The sequence below is a fragment of the Haliotis cracherodii genome, unplaced genomic scaffold (genome assembly GCF_022045235.1).
Source record: "Haliotis cracherodii isolate W230 unplaced genomic scaffold, xgHalCrac1.p SCAF_4, whole genome shotgun sequence".
NCBI lineage: Eukaryota > Metazoa > Mollusca > Gastropoda > Lepetellida > Haliotidae > Haliotis > Haliotis cracherodii.
In genome coordinates, this window is record NW_027266297.1 from 29,095,028 (window position 1) to 29,111,822 (window position 16,795).

At 34.2% G+C, this 16,795-nt stretch overlaps 1 protein-coding gene across 27 annotated transcripts in view; it reads right to left on the reverse strand.

Annotated features, from left to right (window-relative positions):
* The window catches only part of LOC139480080 (protein starmaker-like), a 102,826-nt gene that overhangs the window by 12,132 nt on the left and 73,899 nt on the right, over positions 1-16,795 (reverse strand). For 12 of the 27 annotated variants that reach the window (XM_071263067.1, XM_071263083.1, XM_071263088.1 and 9 more), the window contains 17 exons: positions 16,299-16,331; positions 15,986-16,024; positions 15,586-15,624; positions 15,129-15,164; positions 14,744-14,782; positions 13,981-14,013; positions 13,031-13,066; positions 12,550-12,579; positions 12,322-12,360; positions 10,261-10,299; positions 9,876-9,914; positions 9,351-9,389; positions 8,951-8,989; positions 8,629-8,667; positions 7,290-7,328; positions 5,564-5,602; positions 814-982 (listed from right to left, as the gene is read on the reverse strand). In XM_071263067.1, coding sequence (XP_071119168.1) covers positions 814-982; positions 5,564-5,602; positions 7,290-7,328; positions 8,629-8,667; positions 8,951-8,989; positions 9,351-9,389; positions 9,876-9,914; positions 10,261-10,299; positions 12,322-12,360; positions 12,550-12,579; positions 13,031-13,066; positions 13,981-14,013; positions 14,744-14,782; positions 15,129-15,164; positions 15,586-15,624; positions 15,986-16,024; positions 16,299-16,331 — 766 coding nt within the window. Of the gene's footprint in view, positions 1-813; positions 1,520-5,563; positions 5,603-7,289; positions 7,329-8,628; positions 8,668-8,950; positions 8,990-9,350; positions 9,390-9,875; positions 9,915-10,260; positions 10,300-12,321; positions 12,361-12,549; positions 12,580-13,030; positions 13,067-13,980; positions 14,014-14,743; positions 14,783-15,128; positions 15,165-15,585; positions 15,625-15,985; positions 16,025-16,298; positions 16,332-16,795 lie in introns of all 27 variants that reach the window. The other 15 variants (XM_071263066.1, XM_071263065.1, XM_071263064.1 and 12 more) reach the window with 15 other exon arrangements.

A 16,795-nucleotide genomic window follows, 5' to 3' on the forward strand; every position in this document is an offset into this window, starting at 1 on the left:
TTCGCTGCAACTATGTAAATTTAACAATGCCCATGAGTTACTTCCCCTCGTATGAATTCTCTGTAAGTTCTCAGTGCAACATTTTGACTGATGGACTATTTCAAAGCCCTCCGGATTGTATGCTATGTGATTGAAGGTTATTCAAATTCTTCTCAAAGGTGTGAGGTGAGAAACAAGACTATATACACCTCAGTTTTGAGGGCAGACATTAATACAATCACATACAAATGCACTCAGGTTCTGACGACCAGTGAAGATCCGGAGTATATTAGGTCTTCGGAAACCAATGCTTGCTGTAAAAGGCGACGATGCTTGTCGTAAGAGGCATCTAACGGGATTGGGTGGTCAGGCTTGCTGACTTGGTTTGGGCATGTCATCGTATCCCAATTGCCTGGATCAATGTTCATGACGTCAATTACTGGATTGTCTGGTCTAGACTCCTATTTCTTACAGAATGCCGTCATAGAACTGGAATATTGCTGAGTGTGGCGTTAAACAATAAACAAACAAATCAGGTTCTGACTAAGAGATCCAGTCTTCCCTCCATATAAGCCTCAGCCACATACAATAGTAATATATTTTATGGTCTCTGTGGATTCCTATTGCAAGAAATAACTATCGTCATCAGGGTACAATGACACACAGTCAGCCTTGTCATGAGCCTGACAACCTGATCCATTATGTCACCTCTCAATAAAAGCTAAGGCTTGGGGACCTATTCAGACCCTGAATCCGTATCTGGTCCGTGTTTAGCATGGTGGTACAGACAGGCATTAATCACCAGAACCCCCAGGGGACAAACTTGAGCCTCACCTTGCCATCTCGTCCTCATAGTTGTCCCGTCCTCTGTTGTATTGGTCCTCTGGACTAACACCTGAGTCTGCAATGCCCGAGTCGGTATTGGTATTGGTGGTGTAAGTTGCTGAGCGGGGGTCTGAGGAGCGGTCTTTATTCTCGCCCTGCTTACCAGGGCCACGTTCTGCTGAACGAGGAGGGGTGTCATTTATTGGTGGAAGAACTGGGTAACCATTTACTGAACTCTCGTGGTCAGGAGAGACTCTGCGATATGTCTCCCCATGGTTACGCCGATGGTCGGGAGATTCACGATCATGGTCAAACCTATCTCTAGCTCTTCTTGAGTCAAGGCCTGAATCTGGATCATTGTAGTGATCCTCGCGATTTTCATAGCGGTTATCATAATTGTAGCGATTATCGCGCTGATCATGAGGATCATCACGTTTATTATTCCTTCTGTTGGGGTCCTCATACCTATCACTGTTTTTCTTATCATAACTGTTCTCACGTTTCCTATCGCCGTATTTACCATAATTCCGATCAGGAGATCGAGAATTGGACCTATACTGTTGATCTCTCTCTGTGCGTTCAGGAGAGGGGTCGCGACTACCAGTGGGGCTGGAGGGGTCAAGTTTGGGGATTGGGGTATATCGCCTAGAAGGGGACACCCTATCATTGCCGCGCTGCGTGCGACTAGATTTTTCTGTCTGGAGATCGGCCGCACCTGTGTAAGACAGGAGGAAAAAAAGATAGGCTTGTTTCCTGGACTGTGAAAATCAAGGCTACAAGCTCTACGTGGTGTAACGCCCGCGTGGCAGGAAAGGGGAGACTACTCTCACACAAGTCTGCTTGATATGGTTTATCCTTAAATGTTAAGTCATACCAGATACCAAAAAGATAAATAATTATTAAACACTTATTTTCTAATTTACTAACTTATATAGTTACATCTTTCATGAAATAAGTGTTTTTGTTTTTTTCTGATGTACTTTTTCATTATCAAAGATAGAAGTTTCAAATTTTTACCATTATCTTCTTGTAAAGAAAGCCAATACAAATTTTATTTTGCTTTTACAGTTTTCCACCAAGAAACATGAAAAACATGAGTAAAATGCTAAATATAGATTATAATATTTTCACAGTTTTGATAAAGAATTTCATTTCTTCATCCCATTAATACAGAGTTGTGTGAATCAGTATTGCCTCACGAGTGATACACCTGTGATAACATTTTGCTTAATGTACACACAATACACATACAATCTGCATAACATGCAGTACACCTACTGGGACATGCATTGCACTTGCAGGCACCTTGCAGCTGATATACGATACAGTGCACCATAAAGCACACCTTGAACATCACTGAAGGGCACCTGCAGTGTGATTGCAATACCCCTCAACTGCACATGCTGCACAATGCAGTACAGACTGAATGTGTATTGTGGAAATAGTACAGGCAGGCTACTCTTACATCGCATCGCTTATCTTGTTATACCCGACAGCGAGAACTGGTCAATGGTACATCTCGATTTACTACTGTATCTATTTTGATGGTCATGTTTACAGGTTTCTGGTCAAAATGACCAGATTATGTAAATATGTGAAAAAATACCCCCAAATAAATTATATGTAATATTTTACTGTTTCTTCAATCAACACATAGCACTTGCCACTCTACTTCATCTGCTTCACATATAATGCTTTGGGCAAGGATCGAATTGTAATTCACAGAATTTTAGTGAATTCCTTTAAATATAAATTTTGAAAATAGCTTAATGTGTGCCGAAATGATTGAGGTACCAGGTATGCACTAAGTAGTCGAGGAAATCCAAAAAATGACATTTACAACAATACATCATGGTCGCAACTGCAGCCAAGGCGTGTCCTGTGTCATGTGATAGTATTAGGAATGAAACTGCTACCAACATAGAGTCCAATCTTTACTTTCGATGTCATTTTGCTCCAAATGCAATTAAATCCTATAAAAATTTATTTTAAATAGTTTACTCCACAAACTTTCAAACAAATTGGTTGAAACAATTTTTTCAATTAAATCTGACTAAGTGAAGTTTATCATAGAATGGTTCCAGTGAAAACCAGAATGGCACCTGAGCCAATATTCTTCTGAAACGTTGACAAATCAACCTACTGCTGCAAAACCCTTCTATGCTCATCAACTATAGATTCCATGCAAGTTGTACCCAAGTTTATGACTTAATCTGACATGTCGATTGACCTGTTCCACGGTCTGAGTATAGTCCACGATAACAAAGTGATGTAAGATTCTACTGATCATGCAAGCTGACCTCCAAAAGCATGAGACGCAAAGGAAAGCGGTAGGGGCGGTTGTTAGTATAAGCGATACTGACAAGTGGATCAACAAGGCCAGCTATATGGGATTAGTATGCATTTTGCATGCACAACACAACAAGTAACTGAAAACAAATTCTGTAAATATAATACATTTCATATATTGCATGTCAATTGCAAAATATCAAATCCTGAGGATTGTTACATTCCAAAACGCATTGAAAACATTGCTCGTACTCATACTTCAAATATTGCAGCATGCATTAATGAAATGAAAATATATCAATAAACCTATGTTTGCATTCTGTCATATATGTGGCTTAATTAGCTTAGTACATGGTATTCCTATGCATCTACTGGTGAAGTGTTGGCCTATACTTTCTACATTATGGAGAGTAAAAGAATTTCCACAAACCTCTCTAACATGTCTAATGCACATCAAGCGTGACTTTGGCTTCAAGCTAATAAATCAATTATTAGATCTTCATCCAATTTTTTTAATATTGTGATGTGAAAGGCATTTTGATTTATATTTGTATTTTTTTTTAATTGTAAAGGCATCTGTGTAACCATTGATGGAGGTGATGTTTGGCAGAATGTTTGGTAGATGGTGTATTTCAGCACAACGAGTGATTTTCTTCATTTCTAGGTACTTCAGGATTGATGTGAGATGTTTGGTAGTGAAGTGGTCAGGGATGAAAATATAATAATGTATCATGGCCTTACAATAACTTCCTTCATAACTGCTCCATTACAAATAGACAAAGCATACATTTACATTTTCCCTATATACCAAATTTAAACACTTTGTGGTTTAACGCTGCACTCAGCAATATTACAGCTATATGAGGGCAGCCTGTAACCAGTCAAGTCTGGACCAGACAATACAGTGATTGATATTATGAGCAACAATCCATGCCACAGGGGTATGATGCCACGCTATCAAACAAGTTGCTGGCCAGCCATCCAATCCATTAAACTTCTTCTTACCACTAGCATAGGATGCTTAGGACCTATTCTAACCAGAATCCCCAAGGGGTTCAGACACATTCCGGTTTGTGGAAATCCTTTTAATCCAGGTAGGTATGTTACATGGACTATTCTAGATAGCTGTGGTGATATATGAATGCTAAAGGTGAAGGACTATGTTGGCTCTCATATGTGAAAGTATACATAGCTGACATTGTCACAACATATGGAGTACACATCATATTATGAAAAATAATAATTCATTCATTATACATTTACATTGAATCTCTCATGAATGCTAAACAATGCTGGTTATTATACTAGTGATCTGTTTATTCCTTCCAATAGCCAAGCAGACTGACTAGCTTTATCCGGGGTGAAGCTTGGATTCCTTACTGCAAGCATTGTATGCCTTTGACAGGCCAGGCATAGCTTCTGAGAGAAGCACTATAGTACACATGGTAAGTGGGATTCACTTGTTATGAAATACCTTGAATGCCTTAAGATATAAACAAGCAGTTCATGCATTCTTTCATTCACCCAAATGCTCATCAAAAGCTTATATTTCAAAAGGATGCTTTTTTTGTAGCCATTCAACCAGTGCAAAATTGTGATTCGCTAGAAGCGCTCATAAAATCTCCTTCATACTGTAACACAATGACAAGGCTGCTGAAATTCCTGTCATTTCATTTTACTTTGATTAATGTAAAATGCAACTCAAAACTAATAACTGACATGGACAATGAAATCTACATTTCATAACTACCCGGCCGCCTGGCTGTTAACGGATATTCTAAGAATAGTGTTACTCTGAAGTGATGAGAAACAAGATTCTATTCTACACTATTTAGGTCAAGAGAAGAAAGAAAGACAAGGATTTGGCCTTTCAATTAATGAGCAAGAATTCTAACAGATATCTTCAAGGACTTTGGGCTATGATTTGATGAGAAGATTGACTGTGCTATTCTTACTGAAGCAACAAAGTCTCTATGAAGTTTGTCGCAAATACTAACCCACAGTTCAGGAAGAGCTGTCTCCCTTAGACTGAATCACCTATGTTTTCTCGGGGCATTAAGAAAACAGCCATATTTAGATATATATCAACAACCTAAAGAGGATTCAATTTGTAAACTTTGACCATGTTGCATTCTCCCTCCACATAGCAACACACATCAAATGTCACAAAGTGTAAACAAATGCAAAGTTGTAAAAAACTCTTTCAAATATCAACTTGTTTACAACTACATGCACCTTGAATACTACATATATTGTCAAAAAACATATTTCTATCAAAAGGTTAAACCACAAAATGTTTGTTTGCAAAAGAAAATAGTTTTTATTAAACATCCTTTCAAGTACCATTCAAATAATTGTAAATTGAGTGTAAACAAAGTAAAATGTTGATATGTTGTAAAGTATTTGTTGTTACACTCAAAGATGTTTTAGTTAAGATTTATATACATGAGGAGTTATCTGCTGATCTTACCCCCATGTTGACGTGCATGTGAAGACCGATCTTTCCCATCTTCAAATTGAAAAAAAAAACATGAAGAAATCTGAAATCCCTATTTGGGTATGTTTGGATAATATATGAACCTAATGATTAAATACATAAGCTTAAATTGCAGATTTTCAATGAATAACAACATTATTCAACAATAAAGATGACATTCTAACAAAGAAAGATTAATAGTTAAACATATTTCCGAATAATCATTGATGCATATGTAATCATAAACAAATCTGCATTATTTTAATACTGGGCCACAAACATGTGACAATGGCATCCCCAAATAAAAATGTATACAAAGGCTCATTAAAGGCTGGCCATGCTTAGATATGCATTCATCTTACTGTGAAATTTGCACAAAATGTGTGCACCATGTTCAGAGAAAACGGCGCATTTTGTACACAACATTTATTTGCGTAAGATACAGATAATTTAACTTGTGAGCATATATTTGCTATTGCTATTGCTATTCTCATTATAATGTATATATAAAGTAACTTAATATACCAAAAGAGAAATGAAGGGTTGCCATGTTTCATCGACAACATAACTTATGCAATTCTACAATATATCAAAAAGGTAAGGAATGTTCTTCCTTTCTGTTTAAAGTTATTTTGTGGAGAAGCTGGAACCGGTATTCAAAAAGAACGACTTAGCAAGAGTGAAAAAGTGCATATACCTTTTTTATGTAGTTGTGTACGGTAAGTTACATGGAAACAATGGCCCAGTATTGAAATACTCCACAAATATAAAGCATATTGCCTGATCCATAATCAATCAGAGACTATATGTTGCCCTTTGTCAAACATAGAGAAACAGCACAAGATAACCAATATCATAATCAAGAAGAGGAGTACATGTGTAGACGTATGCCATGATCAAAGATGAAGCACATGTTGACTTATATTGCAGTCAAAGAGAGCGCATATGTTGTCAAAGAGAATGCATTGCCTTATCTAACACAATGACAGAATACATGTATGCAGAGGTGTTATAAATATCCGTTAATCAGAGAAATGAGACTGCTGCTGTTTGCAATGACCAAAGAAAGAGAATATGTATATGCTATAATTCAAGTGAAGCATATCTTGCTTTATGCAAAGAGCATATTTGGCTTCATTCCAGTATCAAAGAAAGAACATATATGTTGCCCTATGCCAGTAACAAGGACAACTATGCAGGTGTCAGATCGCATGTTTAAAGAATGAACTCAGGTTTCTTAACATGTAATAAATGAGTGAGTTTGGTTTTTTGCCACTTTCAGCAGCAATGTACATCATGGAACAGCAGAAAGGGGCTTGACACATTGTACCTGTGTTGGAACCAAACCCAGACCTTCACAGTGAAAAGTTAATGCTTTAACCACAAGGCTACCCAACCACCTTTGGTATGACCAAAGAATGTGCATATACAATTAACTAAGACAGGGTGTCTCCATATACAACTTACAAGGAAGGGGCCCACACATTAATTCATGCCACAGTAAAAGAAAGCAAACCCACTCAAAGGAGAAATATGTTATTTCTTAACATATCATGTTCTTCAAAAAGACCATACATTTTAAATATGAACAAAGGTATTGATGACAGTGTAAAGATACATGTATTTTTGGAAGTAGAACAATTTCTGCTTCATTACATCGGCATAAGATATGCAAAGATAAGACTATATATCAAAGGCTAGATTCAGAAGATTATCTTACCCCCACGTGGATATTTACATGATGATCGATCTGTTCCATCTTCAAATCAAAAATACAAATTACCGGTACAGTTCATGATGGATTCTGATGACTGTATTCAGGGATGAAAATAAATCTTCTTGATTATTTGGTTGCATTTTACTTTTCTTCAATACAAGGAACTTTATAGTTTATTGCTATTGGCTTATATATATATATAGAGTACTATTCATTTACAACAGATTAGAGAAGACAAACTGTTATCCACACAACTAATTAAGGTCAGTTGAGAGAAGAGGTCTTCTGTTGAAAATCTGGAAGACCTTTATAGTGTGATGACAGCCAAAATAAAGGATTATGGCAATATAGTTTCTATACCTGACTTTAATCTACTAGCTTACCAAGGAGTATAGGCACAGAATAATGAACTGGAATACAACTCAACTTTTGCTAAGGATATTGTATGAATGATTACAATACCAGAGATTCTCATAAAAACAAAATGAGCCCCCTTTGGTCAGCACCAAACCATTTATTGAAATTCTAATCAGGTATAAAATAAATATGACCCTTTCTGGTACAATGAAGGATTTGAAAGAAATATGTATAAAGAAAGCTTTTGATTTGAAATCTCACCATTCACCTCTTACATCTTACCAATAAATATTTTTACTGCAGAATATTGATGCATTATAATGTTCAATATGTTGAATGCCACAATGGTCTTTACACTAACATCTCTTGCACAAGACAAGGAACAGAGGACAAAGAAAATGGAACATCAACTTCAAGAGTTCCATAAACATGTGTCACATTTAATGAGTGAGCATGGCCTTCTAATCAATACCATAGCTAGGAACACTGGTAAAGGGCTTCACACATATGGAGACTCAAACCCAGGCCTTTCATATGACAAGTAAAACCTTACCCGCTTGGCTACCCCAACCGCACTATATATTCTATAATGTTCGCGCATCTCTATTAGGACATTTAGTTCACAGCCTAGATGAAACATCCAATCTACCTATTGGCCTGGTATAGAACAATATCTCTAGCAAAGTTTGAGTAGTATATCCTCAAAGCATAGTTTGAATGTTTAGGTTATTTTGCACTGTACACTCCAACTGGAATGTTGAGACCAACATTACCAATAACAGCAGAAAGATATGCAGCGCAGAACAGGAAAGCTCATTTCATGAGCAGACAAGTCTTGACCTCAAAGTGATTAATCACAGCATTAAAGCATGTTCAACCTGTTATATTTCATCAATCAAACAGACAGAAAAAGTCATTAGTACTGAAAGAGAAAATGTTAAAAGTCAAGCCAGGTAACTGTAGCAGCAACAATGAAATACCTTACCACCATGCTTATCTGACTGTGATGTTCGATCAGTTCCATCTTGAATACCAGAGAAAGTATGGTTTATAATCTAGTAAAAGTATCTGTACAAAACCACAGAAAATCTATATCCTTATTAAATAGAAAGATATTTATATCTTTTTTGTCACGAAGTTGAACAAGTCCAAAATATTTTTGTAGTTTGTGTTTATTCTCGGCTTGATTTTCTTTTAAGAACCTTAGATGTCTCTTCCAAAATATATTAACCACATGTTATTTATAGTGGCAGTCAGCAAGTATATATATGATTGGAATAAGATGATTATCTTATAACTTATCTTACCCCCATGTTGTTGTCTATCAGTCGATCGATCTGTCCCATCTTTCAAATTAAATAAAAGTTTACATGTCAGATTTTGTTGCAAGGTAAAGTTCGCTAAATCCTTGAGAGAATGTCTCATACATGACAAGCTGGCAACAAATCAAAGCTACATATTCACATTGAAATTGTCATTAAATATTTTCAATAAGGTCTTCCGTATGGTATTCCTAAAAAAGACACTTATTTATCATTTTATTTGATAGATTGTATACACTGTTGGTTGAACAAATGATAAAGGCTATTCTTTGTGACTAGTGGGACAGAAACAGCTTAAAATTGAAAAGAAAGAGTTTACATGTCTTGATTTTTTTAACTAATACATGAATTTGGATACATTATATCAGGTACAGACTATTCTTACCCCCATGCTGATGTCTATTAGATGGTCGGTAAGTCTCATCTTAAAATGGAGAAAAACAAACTCTTTCAATTTGTTTCATATCAGGATACTTAAAACATTTCCCACATGGAGTCTGGCATATCATTTCTTCCCTTTCCATGGAGAGTGAGTGAGTATGGTTTTATGCCGCTTCTAGCAATATTCCAGCAATATCACAGCGGGGGACACCAGAAATAGGCTTCACACATTGTACCCATGTCGGAAATCGAACCCGGGTCTTCAGCATGACGAGAGAACGTTTTAACCACTAGGCTACCCAATGGAGAAAAGGCAAAGTCAGATACAACCTTACAGCTTTAACCGTCATAAATATTATTTGGATTCTACATTCCCCAGGGAAGATTAATTAGTATCAGTATGATATTATTCAGCACATATTTTTTATAACTATTTGCAAAGAATAGAGAAAATATGTCATCTTCAAGGAAAAATGATGACATGTTTCATTGTTAGCTGATATTTTTGAGTTATGTACAATACTCTTACCCCCACGCTTGTGAGCATGTGGTGAACCATCTTGGTCATCTTGAAATTAACAAGATATTAACAACTTAAATTATTTTCAATAGATCTTATATAATCATTGTGTTAAATTTATTTCTTACTGAGTAAGAATCATTTGTTGTATTTCCATTAGTGGCAAACCTTATATAAAATTGTTCATAAATTGACTGACAACTTTTACAACTTTTCAGATAAAAAAATATCAAATGCATACCAATGTTCTCAATATTCTTACAATTCTCTTTTCATGATAAAACAACAATTAAACAAGTATTTGTTTAAATTATAACAAAGTACTTTCTGCAAATAAAAATTAGTTTACAAGCAAAAAATCCAAACAAAAATATATCAAACTGTGTTAGCTCACCCCAACGTTGATATTTTTTAGTTGGCCGATCCTTTTTATCTTCAAAGTGAGAAGAAATGGATGTTCTAAATAATTACACATGTATTTAGCTTTTGGTGCTTCCATAATATTTGCTTTTAGAAAGTGAATATTTCCACTGTAAACCCAAGGAGCCTCAGTGAAACTAAACATTTGTGGGTAGTCGATATGACCTCAGTTGATATAATGTTCTTGTTGATGAGCAAGTGAGTATGCTTTACACCACTTGAGGCAATATTCAAGCAATATCATGGCAGGGTGCACCAGAAATGGGCTGCACGAGTTGTATCTATGAGAGGAAGAAATAGAAACCGGGCCTTCGGCATGACGAGCCAACATTTTAACCACTCGGCTACCCGTCATCCTGTTTATGTTGATGAGAAAAGCAATGAAAGTGTGAGAGACTGACATAAGTTGATGTACACCTGCTTGAATGTTGGCTTTAAGTGTACTGCAAACTCAAATTAGAAAGCAAAATCTAAACTGACAAAGATGTCCATACCATCCCCTAAGCTTGAAACAAAGGGCTAAAATTCACCATGTATCTCTTTGAATTAAATTAATCATCTCCTGCTTGAGAATTTTGTTATTTCAGATGATCAAATTGATATATGTGTTTTTGTTTGTAGCATAAGATGTCTGTTGATAAGAAGAAACACTGCCTTGCTCATGTTTATAAGAAGGAATAGCATATAGCTTCATTAAGTTAGGAAATGATAAGATGCTTTGTATATATATTTCATCAAATACCGTATTCGATGAAATAAGCGTCCTGCTCTAATAAGCGCCCACGGCGATATTTGCTTATATATTGGCTAGTGAACAATGCCAATTAGCACCCCTTCGGATTGATCAATATTCACAAGACTTATTTATTGGCATACAATATGCACTTGTGTGTTATATGCACCCTTAATTATGGGCAATTAAGTTCTGGAAAAATATATCTGTCATACATAAACATTTCAGGCTGTCAGCATAAACCACAAAATTTATCTTTCAACCAAAATATTATTCTAATAAGAGCCCCCTATTTCTAATTTTGAGAGTGCCCTGGGCGCTTATTACGTCGAATACAGTTATATATATAAGCCCTGCATGGTTTATTCTCCCTGCAGTGTTTCTTGGTACGATAAACTACAACCACTCAGTTATTTCTTATATAAGTGTCAACATTATGTATAGCCTCTTTTAGGATGTTAGCAAGAAAGTACTCACTTTAAAAAACTATTTACTCATTTTTTTAAAGTGACTGAGTTTAATTTTAACGTCACATCGTACAAATGTACACAAGACTTATTTATTCGTGTATAATATGTGTGTTATATGCATCCTTAATTATGGGAAATTAAATTCTGGAAAAATATATTTGTCGCATATAAACATTTCAGGCTGTCAGCATAAACCACGAAATTTACGATCTTTCAACCCTGTTGTTTTTCACCAAAATAATATTCTAATAACAGCCCCCTTTTTCTAATTTTGAGAGCGCCCTGGGCGCTTATTATGTCGAATACGGTAACAAATAACCCTATGACTGTTCTTTGGGATGAGTTTCTGAATAGAGAGTTTTCATCAGGGTTGTTCTTTGTTTCTGAATCGGCAGGATATTTAAAGTTTTTCCTTTCAATTTGTCATAAAACTGTTAAGATATTTCAAGGCAGTAGTGACATATTTGATGCTTGATTAATTAGAAGTGTTAACAATAAAGAAACTATTTATTAGGCAAACCAAAACACAAAATTAATCATTCTACTTTGTGGTCTTTTGTATTACTTGAATTACAGATATATTAAATTGTCAAAATAAAGAAATATATATTTCAAAAGTATAACAAAACAGAGTGAAAAGTATGGTCAGAAAGATGCTATTCAAATATAGTCCGAGAAAAAAAAGCTGCTTGGATAAGTTCCTTCACATTTTAATTTTCATATTGAAGGTTATCTTATCACTGAAATTTGTCAACAGACTTAACAGGAAGAAAACATCTGTAAACCAAGTGACTGAAATCCAATGACTCACACAGATTTCAACTGTTCTTACCTCTGTGGAAGTGGTCATTTAATGAGTCATCCGTTTCACCTTAATATCAACAACATAGCCATAGAGTATTTGCAAAAATCAAATCTAAGTACCTTGAAGGTATTTCGAATAATCATCAGGCCATCAAATAAAATGTATTTTGTTTTGTTGATGCATTACTTCTGTGGAATGATTGGTTTGAACATTTTTATTTAATTATCAGTATTAGTATTTCAAAAATGATCTTACCCTTGCCTTTAGGAGCATTTGAAGATCCATCTTGAAAGTGCCAAGAAATTCACAACTTGAAATTATTTGTTTCACAAATTTACAAAATCTACTTTACAAATTTGATATTCTGGTTAATATACAGGACATTTTTTTGTTATACCATATGACAAGATGTTAGAAGTCAATTAATTGTATTCACATTTCAGTTACAAATAACAGATTTTTGCTACAGTTTTGCTCTCTTTAGATTTTACTCTTGTTTACTCTTTTGAAGAAGTATAAAATAAAAGATTAAAAAACTGCCTTCAAACTCTTAAGATCGTGTTCAGGTTTTCCTCTTGAATTTAGGCACATTACTTAATTAAAGTAATGTTTTAAAAAAACAACTTACATTCTCTGCAAATAATTTGCATGTAATGTTATCATAAACCAAATACCCCACAATATTAGTAAAATAATCATTTCATGAAAAATGCAGTTCAATTTAAACTCATCTTACCCCGGCGATTCCTTTTTGATGAATCATCCGTTTCATCTTCAAAATGAACATACAATCATAAACCCAAAACATATCTTCCATACTAAGTCAAAATGTAAATATTCAGTAAGTGTCTAAAACATAAATACATTTAAACATCACTTTGAAGAAGTGTGATCATCAATTGGAAAATGTAGAGGAACATTTTTCAGGTTGCATTAACCATGTCCTCCAAAGTTTGCAATCTGAGCATGTTAGGACAGAATGTCAGTACCTCAGTGAATCCTATATTCCTGTAATGTTTGCTGAACATATTACTTTGTTTCTATGTAAATAATGTAAAATGTGACGTAATATACTGATTAGCATACTGATTGATAAAAAAAAGCTGACTAAGCATGTAACTTTCACCATCCTGTTTGAGTTTAGTTGCTGATCGATCAACTCCATCTTCAATTTAAGAAACTTTTTTATATACATCTAACTAGCACTAGAACTAAATTCTATCAATTTTAGTTAAGAGGCCATACTTTTTTCTTCCTTGATTCATGAATCAGTCCAAATTAAAATGGAAATAGTATCTTAATGTTCAATTAAGTTCTAAGAATGTACCAATACAGGTAGTCAGTGTTTGAAAAACAAAATGGGACATCTGTCAAGATCATTTTTACATTTAAAGCTGTGAATGATCTACATTTTTGTGTGATAATTTTCGCTAATAGTCCTTGTTTTGATCCAGAAAATCAAGGAAAAATAAATGTGTGACCTGAATGAAGAAGAAAAAGCTATTAAACATATTTTAAGAATAACTTGTAGATGTGGTCCAAGTATAAAAACAACCTATTTCCATTAACATAAGATGATAATCATCACTTAACATTCATATTGATCATAAACATATATTCTTAAAATGTACTTAACAAAATGAATACAAAATAATGAAAAAATGTGACATGATCAATTTATCTTACCCCCATGCTTTTTTGATGAACGATCAGTTCTGTCTTTAAAATCAATAACAAACAATACATAAAATACTTGTTGGTTCTCAATAAACAAAAACAAAGTTCAATGCTCTCATAGATAATATCAGTAACAATTATGTTCAATCATCATAAAGTCGAGGTAAGTCTTACAATTTTTACATGCTAAATTATAAGACCATGCATGCAGGTGTGACTTCCTAGTGGTTTCATAGATTTAGAAAATGTAAACGTTCCACAGCATGAGCACAAGGCTTGATCAACACATAAACCTTTGGTTCAAGCAGGTTACGAACCAATCTTGAACAATACAATATACTCAGAGCAATCAAACAACCTGATGTGAACTTCAAGAAGAATGAAGCACAGTAAACTACGGTTATAACGAACACGCTTATAACGAACTAACTTTTTAGTCCCGACTATATGCTGTAGTTATGTTGTATATATGCTTATAACGAATTACGGTTATAACGAACGAAAATTAGTAGTCCCTTTGGGTTCGTTATAACCGCAGTTTACTGTATACTCTTTTCAGGTTTCTTTCTTGGGGATATAACTAGAAACCCAAAGCGTTTCATCCATCATAACTGTATATATATGATGTTATTTTCTACATTCTGACTCAAAAATACAGTAGCTTTCTTCAGTATGTTTGCTTGAACAACTCCACATAACATCTGAAAACAGCTCACTAGAAAGTTTATGTTGTTATTCTATTTAAGAGAAAGTTCAGTAACAAAAATCTTACCCCCACGTTCATTTTGTTTGGATGGTTCATCTGATATATCTTAAAATTGACAAGAAAAAGTATTCACATCTGACAGAATTTAGAAACTTTTTAAACTAAGTAAGATCTAATCTTACCTATACATTACACAAACTTTGATTTTAAAGAAACGATTTCACCAACGAAACATCTGAGCAATTATAAGTTACAAACTATGATAAATTTAGAAAATATGTTGCATTTTACTTCTTCCATAACCAAATTGCATCTATACTGTTTCTTTTATAGATATAAACAGAAATCAATGACAGTATTTGTTAGGTCTCTATCTATGTTATTGAATCTTGATAAAGCAGCTATTCATGTGTGCAGAAACACATGAGTTAATATAACATATCTCCCATACCATAGGTTCCTTCTTTAACAAGAGCACTTGATAAGACTGAAATTAAGACAAGAGTCTCTGAAAACATGACTTAAAGTCCCCCTTCAAGACAACCACAAACAAAACACTAAATTGACTTCAAAATACCTTTTTTCAAATAGCATCAATTTAATAAATGTCCACATTTACAGTACAGGACTTGTCCTAGAAGCAAGATCAACGTCCCTGGTATATCACCTTAGTCATAATGGGTCAGAGTGCATTCTTAATTCATTTTCATCTCCCAACGGAGTATACACTTGAGAGTAGCAATCAGTATCATCTGTGTTCAGTTGTTCATATTTTATTTGTTGTCTTTTATAACATATGTTCATTGTTTTAGTAATGTCAAGATCACACATCACAGACTGTAAGCCATGTTAGATAATTAAAGAAGCTGTGTGTAGACTCAGTGATGACAGACTGGAACTAATCTTACCCCCAGGTTGATATTTTTGTGGTGATCGAACTCTCTCGTCTTCAAAATGAAAGAAAAATAATACAATTTACCTGGTATTTATTTTCCTAATTTTAGCATGAACATATGGGATATGAAAGTTTGTATATGTGATAGTCAGATGACACAGTTATATCTGATAAAACAATACTTTCTTCCTGATGAATATTCTAATATCACTACACACAAATACCAGTAGCTTTATAAGTTCAGAAATAATAATCAGTAATCAAATAATTATATGAATTAAATCTTTTAACATACAGTGATTTGTGTGAAGCTATTTCTGCCTAAATTTTCAAGTGCAAATATAATGAATTTTGGTACTTCTCAAAAAAAGAATGTGTAAATAAAAAAGAAGAACAAAATATGTCTGCCATACCACCTTTTTCTTCTTTTGCATTAGAGCTTGATAAGTAAACTGAAATTAACACAACACTTTCTGAAAGGGTACCGGTAATGAAATGGGAGAATCGTTATTATCATCATTTGATTATTTGATTGATTTGAATAGATGTAAAAGATAGGTGCTTTCGGTTAAACTTTGCTCCCATTGGATGTTTCTACATTAATTGATCTTGAACAAAATAAAATATTAGAGAAATGCTTGTTATATATAGTTTCATATCTCTCATTCATCTGCAAAGTGTAACACTGAGTTGAAATATTTTGCCTGTCCGGAATAGATAGCTTACCCCCACGTTGATATTTTTGTTGTGATGTGTCTTCTAGTTGGAAAAAAAAAGAAGAATTCAATACCCCAGCTAGTCAAGAGACAAAATTTATATAAAAAAATGTCCTTGTCTTTATTGATTATACTATCTAGATTGAAAAAACTATCAAGCATTGATAATTTTTGTTTTCCAACAATAAGTGTATGATAATTTATATGTTAGAGATTCTGTGACAAAAAGCGTAAAAACTTCAGAACAAGCTAAAAAATTAAAGTCATGAAACTTGAGTGAGTGAGGTCGATATAATGCAGCTTTGAACAGTATTTCAGTAACATCACAGCATGTCAGCTTACTGTATGATGAAACTAAATACAACAGATATAAGAATGGGCAACAGGGGATTCAAACCAAAATGAAGCTCTAAAGATATCCATATATTTGTTACATAATTTACATATATAACTACATATATCTATTTATGCCTGTGAAAAAATGAAATTGCAAAATCTTCCAGCTAT